General features: G+C 41.9%; 1 protein-coding gene across 1 annotated transcript; it reads right to left on the bottom strand.

Moving 5' to 3' along the window:
- Window positions 1-1,309: 1,309 nt before the first annotated feature.
- LOC148219561 (uncharacterized) lies at window positions 1,310-9,328 on the bottom strand. The gene is made up of 4 exons (XM_088156326.1): window positions 9,238-9,328; window positions 6,074-6,254; window positions 4,293-5,681; window positions 1,310-1,358 (listed from the first exon to the last, which is right to left on the bottom strand). The coding sequence occupies exons 1-4, from the start codon at window positions 9,326-9,328 to the stop codon at window positions 1,310-1,312; spliced, it is 1,710 nt and encodes a 569-aa protein (XP_088012452.1).
- Between the last annotated feature and the right edge of the window lie 10,697 nt (window positions 9,329-20,025).

Genomic DNA, 20,025 nt, shown 5'->3' with positions numbered 1-20,025 from the left:
TTTACAATTTTGTTTAAGAGAGAAAAAGAAAAAGATTAATGAAATAAAATGCAATATTTCCACGTTATCAGGTAGCACACTCAGAGTCCAAGAAACCATATACAAAGTTTCATCAAATTCATCATATTTCATATTTCATAGTCATCAAATAGTGGTTTTTACCACAGCTTCTCTGCTTTTCTTTTTTCCTTCATAAAACTATTTTTAATTTAACTTCACATTTTGTCACATAAGTAGGTTTTAATTGACATTTTAACTATATAATTTTTGCAAAGAATTACGTGATAGCAGCTTTGTCAAACTTCACTTCAAATTTGATAATTAGCTTCACATTTCATATATCTAGAGTTTCTTTTTCCTTATACACTTTTGTCTTCAGTTTTCCCATAAAAATTACCACATCAAAAAAACCTTGGTCTTTAATATATCCACACTGTGTTCTCTAAATTAAAGGCCCCTTAAATCGTACAAAAAAAGATCATAATTGATCTGCAGTTGCCTTTGGATATCTGCAAATGGCATTTAAAGATACTTCTAGGAAGAAGCTATCATGCATTCAAAAAAATGAAAATTTTCTGAATTTCCTGCAAATTTTTTCTGCATAATATATTTTGCATTATGTGATGAGTGTAAAAATCCTCAAGTACATTACAAATGTCATGGTTTTGCATTTTATTTTCACCTCACATTTTAGTAGCACAAAGGAGGACTATTTTGTGTTTCTTTATGTGAAATCTTGTTTACTCTTATAGAAACTTTTATTGTTCTTTGTATAATGTACAGATCATCATTTTCATGGGCTTTAACACAAATCCTGCCTTGATCTGCATCTCTATTAATGAGCTGAATGATCAAGCTCTTCATTTTTAGCATGAAACAGTCAAGTAGGAATGAGTCATAAGTTGCTTATATGTTATATTAAATCTTATTATTCACAGAAAGTTAGGGCTATTTAAATATCAAGAGGGTTAAAAATGCTTTGGTACTACGTAAAATATGGCACAGAAGAGCGAAGAACAAAAAAGGTGACTTATGATGTATTGTAGTATTGTGAACTGAGTAGTATATTATATAATTGACAATTGTACTTGTACAAAGGTTTCCCTCTCAAGAGCTTCTTTTGTTTTGGAGCTTCTTTTCAAGTTCCAAAGGGCTGCAAAACTTTACCATTTCATTCCTGCAAAAGGGACTTTTAAAATTTTAAAGTTCTGAACCTAATTAAATACATATTGGGAAACTTTTACAAGGCCACCAGAACAATCTTAAGACATCTAACAGTTGAAATGAAGCTGTTGGAAACTGTTTGGAGTTATCTGTTATGCTGGGAACCAGAAGTGTGCTCGGGTAGCTCACAAAGCCTAAAAGAGAAAAATATTTTCATATAATCACAGAACATTCTGCATTGGAAGCAACCTTAAAACCACCCAGTGCCACCCCATCCATGGCAGGGACACTTCCACTGTCCCCAGTGTCCAGCCTGGCCTTGGGCACTGCCAGGGATCCAGGGGCAGCCACAGCTGCTCTGGGCACCCTGTGCCAGCCCTGCCCACCCTGCCAGGGAACAATTCCCAATTCCCAAGATCCCATCCAGCCCTGCCCTCTGGCACTGGGAAGCCATTGCCCCTTCTCCAGACCCTTGTCAATTGTCTCTCTCCATATTTCTGGAGCTTCCCTTCAGGTCCTGCAAGGACACAGTGAGGTCACCCCAAAGCTTCTCCTGTCCAGGCTGAAAAATCTCGATTCTCTGTTTTTCTTCACAGTAGAGCTAGTCCATCTCACTTTGTGACAGAAAATACCTCCTGATATCCTGAAGCCAGACCAAACCACTTAGAAGGATGAGGATGAGGGACATGGAGCAGTTCCAGCTTCCCATGAGCAATGACACATCTTGCATTTGGCTGCCCTGCAGCAGATGTCCCCTGCAGATGTGCTGCAGCCCTCACTGCCCCCAGAGAGCCACCAGCCCTTTGAAGTCTCATCAGCCCCTTACATCACCAGTCTCTGTATTTTGTTCATTTCACACTGCTTAATTGCTCCTAGATTTTTTTTTCCCAAGTCCTGCCATGTGACAGAATTGTGAAATCTGCGACAGAACTCTCATTTCCTTTTTAATTTTTCCTTTTTTTCCCTTTATTTTAAAAAAATAGTTCACATCTATCCTTTGTCTGGTTGAATAAGTAACCTTTATTTTCCTAGCATGTTCTGCCTCTTTTTTCCTAACTGTGGTTTGGACATGGGGGCACCAAACATCACCTTCTATCTTGTTCATTGCCTCCCTTGATTACCAAGCCCACACAGATGAATAGCAGTTTTCCTAGGAATGACATCCAGCAGTTCATCAAATGGACTTGTCCCTTGGACACATCCAGGCAATCCAGAGACAAAACCAAAATCTCCTCCTCCTGTCCTCTGCTTTAGCAAGCATAACAGTTCCTGCACAGAAATGGTGAATACAACCATTTTATATGGAAGACAAGGGAGTATTCTCTATCCTTGCCATTTTTCCATGACTCTTGATCCAATTTCATTTTAAGGGATCACATTCTGCCCTCCCTCTCCTAGCCCATAAATTCAACCCTGAGCACTCTGTCCATGTAAAAGCCCTCTTGTGTGACACCAAAACACATCTTCAGCACTGGAAGATGGTAAACTACCAGTAAAGAAACTGACAAGGTTTTCTCATCTGTGAAACTTGTTGAGAAACGAGATAAAAGCTATTCTTCAATGTTTAAGTATTTGTAAACCTTAAGGGGTTCCAAAAAAAAAAAAAATACAACTAAAGGCAAATAAGAGTATCCAAATAGTGACTTCTTTGGCTAGAGAGCTCATGGAAATTTAGGGCTATCTCAATACACCATTACACCTGTACCCCCAAGACCTATATGTTCTTAAAGTGCACATCATGAAGAAAAAACCCACCTAAATCACTGAAGTGGTTGATGCAAAAAAAAAAAAAAAATCAAGGATATGTTCCCTGTTCTATACTGTAGCGAAATTTAACACAGTGATTTTCATATTTACTTTACTCTTATCTTTTTTTACTAGTTATATATTCCTAGACTAAACTTTAAATACTGAGAGATTATTATTTCAAGATTTTTTAACTTTTTTTTACATCTTTTACAACTGTTTTAATAAAATTTCCCTCTGTTACATAGCTACAACAACAAAAAAGATATTTGGATTCTGTAACATTAACCCCCATAGGAATCAGAGTAATGTTTTAATTTGCACACTTTTTCAAAGGGTTTTGTTGATTTTATCAACTTGTCTGCAGAAGTGAAGTAGCTTGGTTGGTTGTTATTTGAAAAATGTGTTAGAGGTGATTCTTTTGCTTTCATAAAAAAAACCCCCCAACATTATAGGATCTCCAAGGGGATATTTTCAGTTTTAAATTAATATGTGTGTAGGTAAGGTCTAGAATTTTTTACTACAGCAGAAAAAGAAGGACTCAAGGAGAAGCAATTGATATTTGCCAGCAATTACTTTGTCTATTTGTAAAGATATTCTCATTAATAGATTTTCACACAGTGCATTTTCCTGACTTGCTCTATATATTATGTAAATACTTAAAACCATTATTTTTTAAAATATTTCCAATACCTGCTTGTTTTGGTCCTTCCAGGAACCTATCAGAACAAACGTTCTACCATTTAATAACATACAGATACATTTTCCAAAGGTCTCATAGCAAATACACGTATGTCTTTATTTTTTTTATTTATCTTTTCTTTTATTTTCTTTCCTTTTCTTTTCAACTTTTTTCTTTTCTTTTTTTTTAATTTCTTTTTTCTCTCTTTTCTTCGCTTCTTCTCTTCTCTTCTCTTCTCTTCTCTTCTCTTCTCTTCTCTTCTCTTCTCTTCTCTTCTCTTTTCTCTTCTCTTCTCTTCTCTTCTCTTCTCTTCTCTTCTCTTCTCTTCTCTTCTCTTCTCTTCTCTTCTCTTCTCTTCTCTTCTCTTCTCTTCTCTTCTCTCTTTCTCAATTCTTTCTCTTTTCTTTTCTTTTCTTTTCTTTTCTTTTCTTTTCTTTTCTTTTCTTTTCTTTTCTTTTCTCTTTTCTTTTCTTTTCTTTTCTTTTCTTTTCTTTTCTTTTCTTTTCTTTTCTTTTCTTTTCTTTTCTTTTCTTTTCTTTTCTTTTCTCTTTTCTTTTCTTTTCTTTTCTTTTCTTTTCTTTTCTTTTCTTTTCTTTTCTTTTCTTTTCTTTTCTTTTCTTTTCTTTTCTTTTCTTTTCTTTTCTTTTCTTTTCTTTTCTTTTTCTTTTCTTTTCTTTTTCCTTTTCTTTCCTGAGCGCACACAACAAGGGGCTGCAGCCCCCAAGGCCCCCAGGGGCTGCTCCAGGCCACTCCCAGTGCCTTGGGCTGTGCAGGGCTGCCGGGCTGGCCCTTGGTGACACAGGCACGGTGTGTCAGGGCCCTCTGTGACGCGGGACATTGTGATGCCCAAAGTCCCTTGTGACATCCCAGAGCCCCGCCCCGGCTCAGGGCATTCAAGGGCCACTGCAGGGCCCTGGGCTGGCCAGTGCCAGGACAGTGGCTGTGTCCAGGGACCTGGCTGTGCCACAGGACACGGGACATGGAGAAGGACGAGGCAAAGGCCAAGTCACAGGGCCCCAGGCCCTCGGCCGGCCCACAGAGAGCCCAGGCCTGGAGGGAGCAGCAGGAGGAGGCCGAGAGGGGCCCAGTGGGGGCAAGGAGAGGGAGCAGGGGGGCCTTGCATGGGGATATTTTGCTTGGCAGGTTTGACATTGAGGGAGAGACAGGTTTTTCACAAGTAGAAGTGAACCAAAACCAGCAGGGGACTTCAGGGGAAGCCTGTGCACAAGGGCTTTTCCAAGGAGAATTGCCTAGCTCCACAAAAGAGTCCAGCTTGGAGGAGCAGAGCCAGCAGGAGGTGTCCCTCAGAGAAGCTGGTGGCCACCAAGAGCGCTCTGACTGGGAAGAGTGCATTGGCCAAGAGCTTCCTGAAGGGCAAGGCTCCACTGGCCAGGAGGGGTCTGGAGGGAAAGCTGAGAGAAGAGCCTCAGTGCAGTCCAGCTGGGAAGATGCCAGTGGCCAAGGCTTGCTGCAGGACAGCTGGGAACAGGACACCATGCAGAGCCTGCAGTTCAAGGCCTTGGTGAGGGAGGAGGACGACTGGGATGAAGTCAGTGTCCTGGAGCTCCATGAGGAGGAAGAAGAGGCCAGGCAGCAAAGAATTGGAAATTTAGAACGAGATGGATTCCCCGTGCCTGTCCCTCGGGAGGCTTGGGCTGAGCTCCAGCAGCCCCGTTGTAAAAACCAGGATTGCACTTGCCAGGAGGGGTCCATTGGCAATGGCAGGAGACCTTCTGTGCAGTGCAGGTGTGAAGGGGACAGAGACCAAGATGTGGCGCAGTCCAGCTGGGAAGAGGACGTCGTCCCCATCCGCTGGATCTCGGCCTTGCTGCGGGAGGAGGACGATGAGTGGGAGGAAGGGAGCGCCGTGGATGCTCGGGAGGGAAAAGGAGAAGTCAGGCAGCAAGGCCTGGCAGGATTTTCCCGAGATGGGCTCCCCGTGGAACAAGATCCCATTGGGCAGGAGGTGTCGCAGGGCAATGGCAGGAGACCTTCTGTGCAGTCCAGCTGGGAAGGAGACAGCGATGAGGATGTGGCGCAGTGCAGCTGGGAAGAGGACGTCGTCCCCATCCACTGGATCTCCAACATGCTGCGGGAGGAGGACGACGAGTGGGAAGAAGGGAGCGTCACCTCTTGCCCTGGGCCATCTTCTCCCGAGCAGCCGCTTCCCCGCAAGAAAGGCGGCGGGCTCTTGAGGCGGGCGCTGCGGGCGCTGCGGGGGCTGTTGCGCTGCCCCTGCCTGGCGCCACAGCCGCAGGATTAGCGCCCTGAGGCTGCCAGCAGCAGCGGCCCTGCAGATGGCGGCCGGCCCGCGGCCTGCCCGGCGCCCTGAGGGAGCCGCACGGGCTGCCTGGGCCTGCACGTGTCCCTGCGGGCTGAGCCGTGCCCGCCTGCTTTGGAGCAGCGCCCGCGCCTCTGCCCAGGAGCCAATGGCACCCTGTGCCCGGCACCTCCCTGCTGCAACTTCTTCCCAGGCCTCACCTCCCTGCCAGGGAACAATGGTTTCCCATGGCCAGCCTGGCCCTCCCCTGCTGCAGCCTAAGGCCCTTTCCTCTCCTCCACCAAGGATTCCAGGCTGCTCCTTGGGCATTTTCTCCATCAGCATTGGGCACCGACAGCACCTGCTGCTCCCAGGACACGACCGCACACTGCTGGACTGGGACTAACAAAACAAAACGTAGAATAGTTTAAGTAGTAGTAGCAGTAGTAAGGAAAAAATAGCTAAAAATTTCCCACAAAAAAAAGCACAAAAGCACCCCAAAAAGCACAAAAATATAATAATAATGATAGGAATATTAGGAAGGACCGTTAGATGTTAAAGCAGATGAAGAAGATGTAGTACTACAAATGATAAAAATACCATTGAAAAGTGGAGTAATAGTAAGAATAGGAAAACAATCAGAAAAAGAATAGAAATAAGGAAATGTATAAGAATGTTTTAAGGAAATGTTTAAGAAAGAGAAAAAGCAAAAGGAGAACAATATGAATGTGAATAAGAATAAGAAAGTGAAGAATTAAAATAATGAATTAAAATTGGGAAATTATTTAGAAGTAGTTTAAGTAAAGCAAGAAGAGACATGATACGTAAAACATATAAGGAAAATATTCAGCATAAAAGAAAGCATAATACAAAAAACTTATAAATGATAAATATAAATAACTAAAATAAGAATCAGAAAAATAATAGGAATAGGAGTAGGAATGATACTAAGGAATGAAAATAAGGAATGAGAGTAAGAATAACAATAAGTATAGGAATAAGAAATACCGTAAGAACAGAATAGGAAGAAATCAGAGTATGCACAAGAAGAAATGAATAAGGCAAAGCTCGAGGAAAATGCAAAAAAAATCATGAGACAAAGCATAAGAACAAGAAAATCAGAAGAGCAAGCATGAGGAAAAGCAAAATAAGTACAAAAACAAGGACAAGAAGAAGAAAAAGGAAGAACATTAGCAGGAACAAGAAGAAGAAGAAGAAGGAAAAAATGAACAAGAAGAAGGAGAGCAAGGAGCAGAGGGCAGTGAGGACGAGTGCCAGTCCCTCCCAGAGCCCCAAGGCGCTCCCCAGGCTCATTGCTGAGGCCTTGCAGCAGAGCACTGCACGGCATGCAAAGGGATGGCACAGATGCAGAGTGTGCTGCAAGAGACTGCGTCCAAGTTGCCCCAGGCAGGGCAGGGACCTGGCTGTTCCCCTGGCCCAAGGGTGTGTCCCTGTGCTGAGCTCCATGTTCTGGGGGGAGCCTCAGCACCAAGGAGCCCTGATGGAGAGCGGCACCGGGACGGCCTTGGCAGGCACGCAGGGGGGAAGTTTTCCTCCTCAGCCCTCTCTGTCTCTCTCTTTCTATCCCCTCACCTGTTACCATTTTTCTGTCTTCTTCATCTTCTTCCTCTATTCTTTCGTCTTCTTGTTTCTCTCCCTCTCTCTATTTCCCTTTCTCCCTCTCTCTCAAATCTCTGAGACCATCTGTTCAATAAAATCCTCAAAACTGAATTTGGTCCTTTGTTGCAGATTAGGTTATTTCCTTATTTTCCTTATATTTCTTTACAGATTTTTTTCCCCTAAGTTTCTAGAGAACATGGAGAACGGGGTACTTGGGAAAACAAAAGAAGTGGCCAAGTGTCTTAGAGTGACTTTGCGATGTTGAATTGTATCCCCATTGTCCTGGTTTAGGGCAAATTTGGGGGAAAACCTCTGGAAGGAGCCCCCAGAAAGCAAACCCCCACGATTCCTCCCCCCACCACCGGGTTCGGGAAGAATTTCCTCAGAGAGAACTGGAAAAAAAAGTGTTTATTTAACAAGAAAATTACTCCCAAGCACAAAGAAATGAATAACAGCAGATGGCAAAAATCTCTTTCACCTCTCTGAAAGGATGACAAACTCAGAAAGTCTCTCCTGTGAGTGGTCGCCCAGTTCCCAGTCTCTGGTGCTGGGGATGGCTGCTGCAGGTGACAGAATGCAGACTCCCGGTGTTTCTGGGTGTTTCCCAGGTCCCCGTCCAGAACAGTTTCAGATGGTATTCAGGAAAGGGAAATTTAAAAAGTAGTCCAGGGGGAAACAATTGGACTGTCTAGCTAAACTAACTAATAAGAAAAAGCAAGGGCAAAAGCAAAAGTAGGAATGAGAAGAAAGCAAAAGCAAGCAAGCCCACAAGCAAGCAAAGCCCAGCCTCTCCTGAACACAGACCATGGGGGAGGTGAGCCGGCTGATAAGGAGACAAAACAAAGCTTCACTTTCAGAGTCAGTCCTGAAAGCACAGGACATAATACCAAACATAAACAGAATACAAAATTGGGGATACGAGCACCATAACATCACCCTAGGACACCCATTCATGTGTTCAATCCAGAAACGAGTTTTGTACCTTAAAGGCTGGATTTGAGAGTGAAGGGGGAGAAGGAGAAGCGTTTGGATGTCTGAGGTGGTCATTTTCACAACACAGAGAGTGGAGTTTCATCTCTTCATCTCCTGGACTGCGTCACCAAGGTGGGCAGCAGGAGAGAGCTCTCCTTTGCTTGTAGTTAGCTTTTGAAGAACTGAAGCAGAGAGGTTTCCCAGAAGATTTTTTACTTTTATTTATTCCCGGAATCATTGGAAGCTGTTCTGGACTGGGGACCAGAGGGCAGCACCAGGAGCTTGCACCTGTGGCCAGTGAGGCCTGGCCTGGGCAGTGGCATTTTCCAGTGCTGGAGGGACTGAGAACAAACTAAGCTGAGACACCACCCACAGGAGAGAGACTTTCTGATTTTTGTCAGCTCTTCAGAGCAGCAAAGTATTTATTTCTTTTGCTGTTGTTCCTATTTTGTGCTGGGCAGTGTTTTGCGTGTTGAATAAAGAGGTTTTCTCCACTTGTCTCAAAGGAAAATTCTTCACAAACTGGCTGGGGAGGGCTGCTTGGGTTTGCTTCCCTGGGGGGGCCCTTCAGAGGTTTCCTCCCAAATTTGCCTGAAGTCAGGAGACCAAGCCTCAGGGCAGGAAGGCATTTGGGTTGCACTTCTCTTATCTGGGGGTTTCTCTCTGAGGGGAGAGAGAGCACAGGCAGTGGGCACTAAAGGACAGGGCTGGGGCAGCTGCTGGATCTGTCTCTCTTCCTGTCTCTCTCTCTCTATTCCCCGGTGTGTGACATGAGGATTTGAATAAAACCCACCCAAGGGACATTGCTCCATTGTTGAGGATGAGGTTTCTTTTCCTTGGTGACACAGGCACGGTGTGTCAGGGCCCTCTGTGACACGGGACATTGTGATGCCCAAAGTCCCTTGTGACATCCCAGAGCCCCACCCCGGCTCAGGGCATTCAAGGGCCACTGCAGGGCCCTGGGCTGGCCAGTGCCAGGACAGTGGCTGTGTCCAGGGACCTGGCTGTGCCACAGGACAGCAGACATGGAGAAGGACGAGGCAAAGCCCAAGTCACAGGTCCCCAGGCCCTCGGCCGGCCCGCAGAGAGCCCAGGCCTGGAGGGAGCAGCAGGAGGAAGCCTGTGCACAAGGGCTTTTCCAAGGAGAATTGCCTAGCTCCACAAAAGAGTCCAGCTTGGAGGAGCAGAGCCAGCAGGAGGTGTCCCTCAGAGAAGCTGGTGGCCACCAAGAGCGCTCTGACTGGGAAGAGTGCATTGGCCAAGAGCTTCCTGAAGGGCAAGGCTCCACTGGCCAGGAGGGGTCTGGAGGAAAACCTGAGAGAAGAGCCTCAGTGCAGTCCAGCTGGGAAGATGCCAGTGGCCAAGGCTTGCTGCAGGACAGCTGGGAACAGGACACCATGCAGAGCCTGCAGTTCAAGGCCTTGGTGAGGGAGGAGGACGACTGGGATGAAGTCAGTGTCCTGGAACTCCATGAGGAGGAAGAAGAGGCCAGGCAGCAAAGAGTGGCAGATTTAGAAGGAGATGGATTCCCCGTGCCTGTCCCTCGGGAGGCTTGGGTTGAGCTCCAGCAGCCCCGTTGTAAAAACCAGGATTGCACTTGCCAGGAGGGGTCCATTGGCAATGGCAGGAGACCTTCTGTGCAGTGCAGGTGTGAAGGGGACAGAGACCAAGATGTGGCGCAGTCCAGCTGGGAAGAGGACGTCGTCCCCATCCGCTGGATCTCGGCCTTGCTGCGGGAGGAGGACGATGAGTGGGAGGAAGGGAGCGCCGTGGATGCTCGGGAGGGAGAAGGAGAAGTCAGGCAGCAAGGCCTGGCAGGATTTTCCCGAGATGGGCTCCCCGTGGAACAAGATCCCATTGGGCAGGAGGTGTCGCAGGGCAATGGCAGGAGACCTTCTGTGCAGTCCAGCTGGGAAGGAGACAGCGATGAGGATGTGGCGCAGTCCAGCTGGGAAGAGGACGTCGTCCCCATCCACTGGATCTCCAACATGCTGCGGGAGGAGGACGACGAGTGGGAAGAAGGGAGCGTCACCTCTTGCCCTGGGCCATCTTCTCCCGAGCAGCCGCTTCCCCGCAAGAAAGGCGGCGGGCTCTTGAGGCGGGCGCTGCGGGCGCTGCGGGGGCTGTTGCGCTGCCCCTGCCTGGCGCCACAGCCGCAGGATTAGCGCCCTGAGGCTGCCAGCAGCAGCGGCCCTGCAGATGGCGGCCGGCCCGCGGCCTGCCCGGCGCCCTGAGGGAGCCGCACGGGCTGCCTGGGCCTGCACGTGTCCCTGCGGGCTGAGCCGTGCCCGCCTGCTTTGGAGCAGCGCCCGCGCCTCTGCCCAGGAGCCAATGGCACCCTGTGCCCGGCACCTCCCTGCTGCAACTTCTTCCCAGGCCTCACCTCCCTGCCAGGGAACAATGGTTTCCCATGGCCAGCCTGGCCCTCCCCTGCTGCAGCCTAAGGCCCTTTCCTCTCCTCCACCAAGGATTCCAGGCTGCTCCTTGGGCATTTTCTCCATCAGCATTGGGCACCGACAGCACCTGCTGCTGCCAGGACACGACCGCACACTGCTGGACTGGGACACATGCAGTTGTAACAAAACAAAACGTAGAATAGTGTAAGAAGTAGTAGTAGTAAGGAAAAAATAACCAAAAACTCCCACCAAAAAAAGCACAGAAACACTCCAAAACCCACAAAAATAGAATAAGAAGGATAGGAATATAAGGAAGTACCGTTAGAATTTGATGCAGATGAAGGAGAAGTAGCAGTAGAGAAGTATAAGAGTAGGAATGAGAAGGAGAGTAATAGTAAGAATAGGAAAATAATCAGAAAAAGACTAGAAATAAGGAAAAGAATAGGGAAATTTATAAGAATATTGAAAGAAAATGTTTAAGAAAGAGAAAAAGCAAATGAAGCAGAAAAGGAATGAGAAGAATAAGAGTAAGAGTAAGAGTAAGAGTAAGAATAAGAATAAGAATAATTGAAATAATGAGTAAAAATAGGGAAATTATTAAGAAGTAGCTTAAGTCAAGGAATAAGAAACATCATAAGCAAAAAATATAAGAAAAATAATAAGCATAAAATAAAGTATAATTGAAAAGAAAATTGATAAATATAACTTCTGAAAATAAGAATCAGAAAAAGAATAGGAATAGGAGTAAGAGTGATAATAAGGAAAGAAAATAATGAATAAGTATAGGACTACGAAATTCTAGAAGAATAAAAAAAGGAAGAAATCAGAGTAAGAAGTGTAAGAAAGGAAGGAATAAGGAAAAGCTTATGTAAAATGCAAGAAATATTATAAGAGACAAAGCATAAGTAGAAGAAAAAGCAGAAAATCAAACATAAGGAAAAGCAAAATAAGAAGATGGAGGACAAGGGCGAGGACAAAGACATGGACAAGGACAAGCAGATGGAAGAATATTACAATCAAAAAGGAAAACATGGAGAACGAGAAGAAGGAGAAGAAGAAGGAGAACAAGGAGCAGGGCAGTGAGGACGAGTGCCAGTCCCTCCCAGAGCCCCAAGGCGCTCCCCAGGCTCATTGCTGAGGCCTTGCAGCAGAGCACTGCACGGCATGCAAAGGGATGGCACAGATGCAGAGTGTGCTGCAAGAGACTGCGTCCAAGTTGCCCCAGGCAGGGCAGGGACCTGGCTGTTCCCCTGGCCCAAGGGTGTGTCCCTGTGCTGAGCTCCATGTTCTGGGGGGAGCCTCAGCACCAAGGAGCCCTGATGGAGAGCGGCACCGGGACGGCCTTGGCAGGCACGGAACTTGTTTGTAAAAACATCTGTCGAAATTAACAAGCAACTAATTCTTATTCTGTAAAGGTAAAACTGAATCTGAAGAAAATTTAATGCCATTTTCACGCTGAAAGCAAACACTTGAGGTCCAAAGAAGGAACACTTTCAGCAATTCCTTGTTGAGACATAGCTTTTCTTTGGGTGTTGAAGCCTTTATATCAGGCTAGGTATGGGTGATGTTTCGGCTTGTTCCCATCTGTGTAGGACTCTAAAGCCCTGCAAGTGGGAATCTAATACCTACAGAACACAAATTTCCAGATGAAATCATATCCCACTATTTGTTTTTCACATTTCCTTTGATTTCAGCATTTTCCTGTGGATTTGCTCTGACAGAGAAATCCTGATTTTTCTGAAGTTTGATCTTTTAATCCCTCAGTAAAGGCAGATTTTCCCTTCAGACAGTTAGCCTGTGGTTATAACATCAAAACCAAATTTAAAAAAAATTTTCATACCTGAGTAGTGTAAATTCTTCTCAGGATGGTCTTAGAGGTATATAAAGATAGAGCTAGTAGAAGAAAAAGGTGGTTCATGATTTAATATTACTTTTCTTGCCATCATCTTTTACTTTTTGTTTATCTCCTGATGAGAAAATAAAAGGAAATCTAATGATATTTATTCTCTGGACTGTGTGAAATCATTATTGCAAGGTTATTGCAGGACTAGTGATGTCATTTGTGACATGGATTCATGTGACTTTGGGTAGCAATTCCAACAAGAGGAGTGGTGTATTGAACTTGGACTCAGGCCTCCTTAGGTTCTTTCCAAACAATATTTTAACAATTCCATTATCTTTGTATTTTTTTTTCACTGTGTCCTGTTTTCATAGTAGCCACCCATTTTGTTTCACCAGTGCTCATTGGTGCAATAAATTCAGTGTTCTTTAACTTAAGAAAAAATATTTTGTTCTCTTTAATCATAGGATGTCTTTCCAGCATTAGTCACCATGAATAATTGTGCTTTTTGATAATGCTTTGTTAAAGTGAGTGACCATGTCATGTAAGAAAAAACAATGCTAACTACACCTCATCTCTAATTACATGGCATGAAAAAAAAAAAAAGAAGAACTGTAATCATATATTTATAGAACCCAAAAGTTTTAAAGTCTGGAACCACATAGCAAAAAGAAATTAAAATGAGAAGCACAAATTTTTATTAAACTGAAAAACTAGATTTTTTTTTTCCCAGAAAGTGTGCTGTAGCAACAGAAATATTTCACTTTGAGTTTTGTACTCCTTGGAGTTGAAGATTATCCCACCTCCAAGGAGTACAAAACTCAAAAATCTTCCAAAAATACACATTGGAAGTTACTACAGAAAAAAAAATAAAAGCTTAATATGTATTAACGAAAATAATCAGGTTGTACAGATGCATCATTTCTATTACTTTACAAGTAAACAGAACAGATCGAGCAACAGCCATGCTATGAAGAACAGCTTGCTACATTTTAATTAACCTTTCAATAGCATGGGCGTTTAATTTATTGAACCTCCACAGAAATCAACAGTAGCCTTAAAACATACTTCAAAGGCAAAAACAGCAGCCCAGGAGCTGTATCCACATCCTCCTAAGCATCCGCTTGGCTGGCAGTCTGGAAAGTGCCAGCTTCAAAGGATTAAAGCTTTATTTGAGGCCCCTAATTTAAAGTGTTACCGTGGGATAGAATGGTTATCAGTGGTCATGCCTTCCAATAAAGCAGAAAGGTGTCACTAACCTTTATTGACAGCTCCATGAAATGTGAGATTAAGGCATCCTTTGTGATTCTGCCCCAGAGCCCTTCATCCCCTCGGCTCCCACGTGGCTCTGAGGGACAGCACTTTTCTGGCACAGGAAAACGTTTTGGGTCACTCTGGACCAGGGTAGTTTGGGAGCACGTTAGCCTGCTTGGCTCAAAATTCCTCTGGGCTCCAATCGATATTTGTGGAGTAGGTGCTTCTTGGAAACATTACAAAGTTTTTCTTTTTTTTTTTTTTTTTTTCTTTGTTGTTGTTGCTGTTGTTGTTTTGGGGTTTGGGTTTTTTGGTTTTTTTTGTTTGTTTGTTTGTGTTTTTTGTTTTCTTTGGGTTTTTTTGGTTTTTTTTTTTTAATTTGAGTACAATCCAAAAGAGAAGACAAGGTGCAGCTTTCAGATCTAATAAAAACAGCCTGAGGAAAAACGTGGGCACCTGAGCACAAAACATGAAATGGCCGAAGTTCCCATCAGCGTTCAAATGTAGTTATTATGAACAAGCTGGTAGAGAGTTCATCACGAAGTTATTGTACCAGAAATATTGCTCTTCAGTAAAGAGAATATTTGGACTCTTAAGTCTGTGGTTCCTGCCTTTCTCCTGCCTAAGAAGGCTGAAATTTTCTTTCTTTCATTATTAATTTTAATAATAATAATAATAATAATAATAATAATAATAATATATTTATAGGTGCAAATGATTGCGTTCTCACCCCCCATTTTGTCTAAATTGCACTTTTCCATCTTCATTATGTAGGTCAAAACAGAGAACATAACAGAAAATTCTGTTGGTTTTGGGGATTTTTTGGTTTTTGGGTTTTTTGTTTTGGTTTGGTTTGGTTTTCTTTACTCACTGTGGAATATCATAATGTATTGCCAAAGGTTAAAATTTAAGAGAGTGACAAAAAGTTAAAATAAAAGTGAAAGCTTTCAGAAAACTGAGAGACTGAATCCTGTGGAATTCATAGGCAATGTGAGAAGAGAGGAGAGTTAGTTGGGAGCAAGTCACTGTAACTTCTGATACTGTTACATCTGGAATCCCTCATTATGGTCTAGAACTCCCACACACTAAACATTTAGGAGAATTAACGTGCAAGTATTGGGCCAAATACTCTGCTCATCTGAAATTATGTGCTCCATTGACTTTGATGTTATGTTGATTTATACCAGCTGGAAACTACTTTTCCTGTAGTAGAACTCTTTTCAGGTAATTGAGTGATCTGATTGTTTCTTATTCCTTCTTTTAGAAAACTTTTCCTTTAAGAACCTGAAAGATTGAAAGCCATTGAATCTGCTCAGTTAGAAATTAAATTATAAAATGTGGCACATAACACTTAACAATAAAGCACATAATGGTAACAAAAGCTTAATGTATTGCAGTCCTAAGGGGCAACAGGAGCTGTTTTATTCTATACTACTCCTTGCTCAGATTGAGTGGTGCATTTCAGTACATATTATCTTTTCATTACTCTCATTAAAATGAATGAAAAGAAGCTGAGATACATTTTGCACCCACATTATTTGAGAAATGTCACCAGACATAATTTATAAGTTCTACATAGGAGTTTTCCTTTAATTTGAAAGTTAAAGTTTCAAAAGGCCTTTTCAGAACTGGAGCTTGACAAAAATACAGTCTAAGTAGTTTTCTGTTATTCTCTAAAATATAGGACAGAGAAGTAGCCAGGAATTGCTCTAGGGGGAATGTAGTGGAGCTGTAAAGCTCTCTGGGTTCAAAGGTAATAAAATAATCCCATAACATCTTTACTCTCTTGAAATGCTGGCTCCTTTTCAATGTCACCAGTTATTTTTCTCTATAGTCCCCAGCATTTAAGCTGTGTTTTCAGCTGAAAGACATTTTATGTTCTACACTTCCATTCACCCCTGGAGAAAATAGGCTCAAACAAATGAGGTTATGGAAGACACCATTTAAAGCAGTGAGCAGATGAAGGAGCAAGCAGGGACTTTTATTATTTTTTTTTCCTGAAACACTAAAATACAGAAGGATAAAGCAAATGCAGAAGGCAGGAACATGTACATTTATCCTTCTGGCAGAGCAAACTTAGCATCATCCTGACAAGGCAGGCTCAAAGAAGGTTTCCTTTAAAACACAGTGACACAAAGCTATATCTGATTCATAATTTCATGCCATGCTGAGCATGTCCTGAAACATGCTTAGAAAAAATTACATAGCACCTCTAAAATTATTCCCGAGATTGATCAGACTCTTCTGGAAAAGAGGCTCACACCACATTATGTAGCAGTGACATGCTTTTTCTGTCTTCCTCTTGGACCGTGAGATATAAAAGAGGTGTTGCAATTCACCAGATTTTCCCATCAGTTTTGTGCCTTGTACTTTGTGCAGGACAAAAAAAAAAAAAAAAAAAAAAAAAAAAAAAAAAAAAAAAAAAAAAAAAAAAAGTCATCTAAATATTAAAACAAACAGCATATTAAAGCCAACAGCATTTCTTGTAGTTATTGTGATGTGGTCACAGGATATTTATTGATCTTCAGATACTGGAGCAAATTCATCACTCTGTCAGCTCTCTTTCATAAGTGAATTGGCTTTAAATGAGACTAGTGATTCTTAGATTGGTGTAATAGCTTCTTATAGCTGGAGTAATCTTAATCCAGAGCTCCCTATGGGTTCATATAAATGTTCCATTTATTCAATGCTCCAGGAACTTGAATCTAGCTTATCTGCTGTCACAGATGTTGATAAAGGCAAGCTCATGATCAGTTGCATTCTTGCAATCCTGAATTGCTCAGGAAGTGCTAAATTGAGTCGCTGCTTCTTTCGAGGCAGTTTCTGCTTTTTTTGTGCAATATAACGTGGGTGTTTTCCTTTGAACCTGTATTCCTGAGACAACAAAGGCGGGGTATCCATGCAGGTGAGTAAAAAAACATAATCACTTATCATAACCTGACTGGTGTCCCCTTTCAAAATGGAGAACTAAATATGACACAGGTGCAACTCCAATTATTCCTGTGAGAAAAAAGGGGTTTCTTTTATGTGATTTCTTTTTCATTAGGTGTTTATGAGAACTTCAGTTAAGTGGGATAATTGTACTCTGTGTGGGAACATGTGCATAAAGAGAGAAAAAATAAAATTACCAAGACTTCATACCTGAAATTTCTAATATAACATCGTTTCTATTCACAGACTAATGGAGTATTAAATTAGTATTGACTTTCATACCTATTATTGATTGTGCTTGCCTATTAACAAGTCTGATTTAAGCACCTGATAAAGTCTTTGTAAAAAATTAATCTGCTTTTGATTTCACTTTTACACCAGGTATGTCACTCATTATACTGATAATTTTGTATGCATTTACATACTTTGCCTTAGAAATTTTTTTAATATGATTTTATCATAACTTTATATTTTTAGTTAATTCATTAAACATTTTCTAATCTGAAAAGGCTTCCTTGATATGATGTTTTTTGTTCCTACTATATGACAAGAAGAGCAAGGTAATTCAGGATTTTTACAGGTTTTTGAGGTAGTATAAAATGTTTGAATTGGTATAGTTTGAATTATAGTTTAGTTAATGCAAATGCAATCTCTTGCTATTGAAAAATTACCATTCATTTTCCATTCCTTTCTTTCTCTTTTGCTTTTTCCTCCTTTAAGATCTAAATACAACAAATCTATCATCTCACTCTTGGTCTATCTTCTACTTTCAAAGTGGAATTCCTGAATCTTTTTCTGAGACATATTACCCTGCAACTATACCTACTTTCTATAACTATTCTGGTGACAATTTCCCCATCACCCCAATTCTGGATGATGTTCGTGGATGCTATTGTACTGAAAAATAGGTATTGTGCAGCAAGAAGAGCCATAACTACTCTTGGTCCATTACTGGCAGGGTATCAGTCTTTTTGAGAGGAATTGGAAGTTATCATTAGCCATCAATAAACTTTCTTTCCACCTTTTTTTTTTCTTTCAGCACTGAGAAAAGTGCAGCGCACAGCTGAGCAAGCCAGGCAATGTACACAGGCATGGGATTCTTGTAATTAATAAAGAAATGATGTAGTATGCAAGAAACTAATGTTTATAAGGCTGTAATAATGATTATTGCCTTCAGTATTTGGATAGCAGCCTGGATTTTTGGTTTTTTGGTTTTTTTTTTATTCCTCCCTGCTAGTTCCTTTGACCCTCTGCCAGCCTGTTAGAGGAGGCTGCCAAGACTTATTTGTGTATGTTAAAGCTGTGCTGGGATGTTACCTCAATATCAGCACTGCCAGCAAGAGAACCACAGTTAATTAACTAATGTCTATTGCCCTTGAAGCCTTCAATTCCAAACAGAAAGAGTAGCAGCACTCTGCCCTATCACCTGAGAAAACAGGAAAGAGAAGGCTGGATTTTGCAGAGCTGAAACACGCTTTATTTAAGACCAGATCTTGCAGAAGTTGGCAGCTCTACTAGGAAACGCAGAAAAAAAAATTACAATAATTAATTAAATTTTGCAGACTCGTAGATTAAAAAGAAATCACGTGTTCTCAGAGCAAGCTGCCTAGCGTTCGGATGGTTATAGTTAGCACAGGGTACAAATTTGCAGGATTGCAGGGATGCAGAGGGCACGTCTGCGACTGAAGATGTCCTGCCCACACCAGGATTCTGACAAGGCACCAGCCAAACCCTGCCTGGGAGCCATATGGCTCTCTGCTCTCTCTCCAAGGCTAGCACCTGCCTGCTGGCATCTCAGTGAGTCTCTTCCTTCTTCACACCACCTCGCATCGACCCACACCTGTGTGGATAAACATGCTGCTCCATCACCCGGACACAAACTCAGCCCACTCCTGAGCCTGGGAGCTCAGATTTGGCACTTCTGCATCCTTATATATCCTTAATCTGCACCCACAGCAATTATCCTTTGTGATCTCTAAGGGACCAAACCTGTGGATCCAGCCCCAAGAGCTTCAGGATGCATTTTTAAAGTGAGAAATTAAAGTATTGGCTAAAACTGTATTTGAAAAACAAGCAGTGGAACATAAAACTTGAAGCAGAAAAAAACCTCCATCAAGTTATAGACTTCTTCTGACACTGAAAAATATTTTTGAAGACAACTTGCCTAATGAAAGCACCATATATATGTGTTTGTTGTTCAATGAATTACATAATAATTTTAAAAGGACAAATTGCAGAAAGGTAGATATTGATGAGGCTGCTAGCTGAGCTTTGGGATGTCCAGAACCCTGCTTTAAAACAAAAGTTTTAAAGAGGTTTTAAGGCACAAAGTATTTAAATCATTTAGTAACATATAAAAATCTTTAAGTTAAGCTAATTTAAGCATTAAACATTTTTAAAGATCTTGTTAGGTACCTTCTATAGCACAGATATCTGAACACGTTTTATGTTCAGCATTTCTCTCTGTTCAGGAGTAGCTCACACAGATGTCAGTGGTATCTGGATACAGATATTTTTTTTATCATCCTGTCTGTTCTGTTCTTTATCACAATATAAATTTAAAAGTGATTCACTGTTTTGCTAATGAGTAGCAGGACGAGGTGTGTGTAAAAATGCACATTAACTAGGCATGCATGAAAAGGGCAGACCTTAAACTAAAAGTTGGTTGAATCCTACATTTTGAAATAAAGAAGTATATTTTATAGATATATTTTTAATACATATATAATATAGAAATATATATTTCTACTTACGTTTTTATAAATATAAATATATTTTGAAAAAATAAATATTTACAATAAAAAAGGGAAAAATTGCTCAGCATATAGAGGGCATATTTGACTGCACAGCCCAGGCACACATGCACCAGGGATAGACCCAACCATAATGTTCTACAATCCAGAAAACTTACTGTGATCACAGATCCTATTCCTATCTCCCATTTAACTTAAAAGTTTAGAGAAAACGCTGCTAAATGCATGTGAATAACAAGAATAGTGATTTTGAAAGCCATTATCTCATTCTTGTCAGAAAGAGGGTTTATTTGCTCAGCAGCTCTAAAGATATGCTGCCTTTTATAAATTATTAATCAAAATAAAATAAGGAAAAATTTGTCAAATATTCATCATCCTCAGTTTTGTTGTAAAAGAGTTTATCTAGA

Source organism: Sturnus vulgaris, chromosome Z, assembly GCF_052056855.1.
Source record: "Sturnus vulgaris isolate bStuVul1 chromosome Z, bStuVul1.hap1, whole genome shotgun sequence".
Taxonomy (NCBI): domain Eukaryota; kingdom Metazoa; phylum Chordata; class Aves; order Passeriformes; family Sturnidae; genus Sturnus; species Sturnus vulgaris.
The sequence above is the reverse complement of the archived record's forward strand: the minus strand, read 5'-3'. Positions and strand labels throughout refer to the sequence as shown.

What these genes read in the sequence shown, in the direction of transcription:
- LOC148219561 (XM_088156326.1), bottom strand. Translation starts at nt 9,328, where the DNA reads ATGTCCCGTGTCACAGAGGGCCCTGACACACCGTGCCTGTGTCACCAA. An exon ending in CATTGTTCCCTGGCAGGGAG is followed by an intron (nt 5,682 to 6,073) that starts GTGAGGCCTGGG and finishes CTCCTCCCGCAG; the next exon opens with CATGTTGGAGATCCAGTGGA. An exon ending in GGGCTGCAGCCCCTTGTTGT is followed by an intron (nt 1,359 to 4,292) that starts GTGCGCTCAGGA and finishes TTTCTCTTTTAG; the next exon opens with GCTTTGTGAGCTACCCGAGC.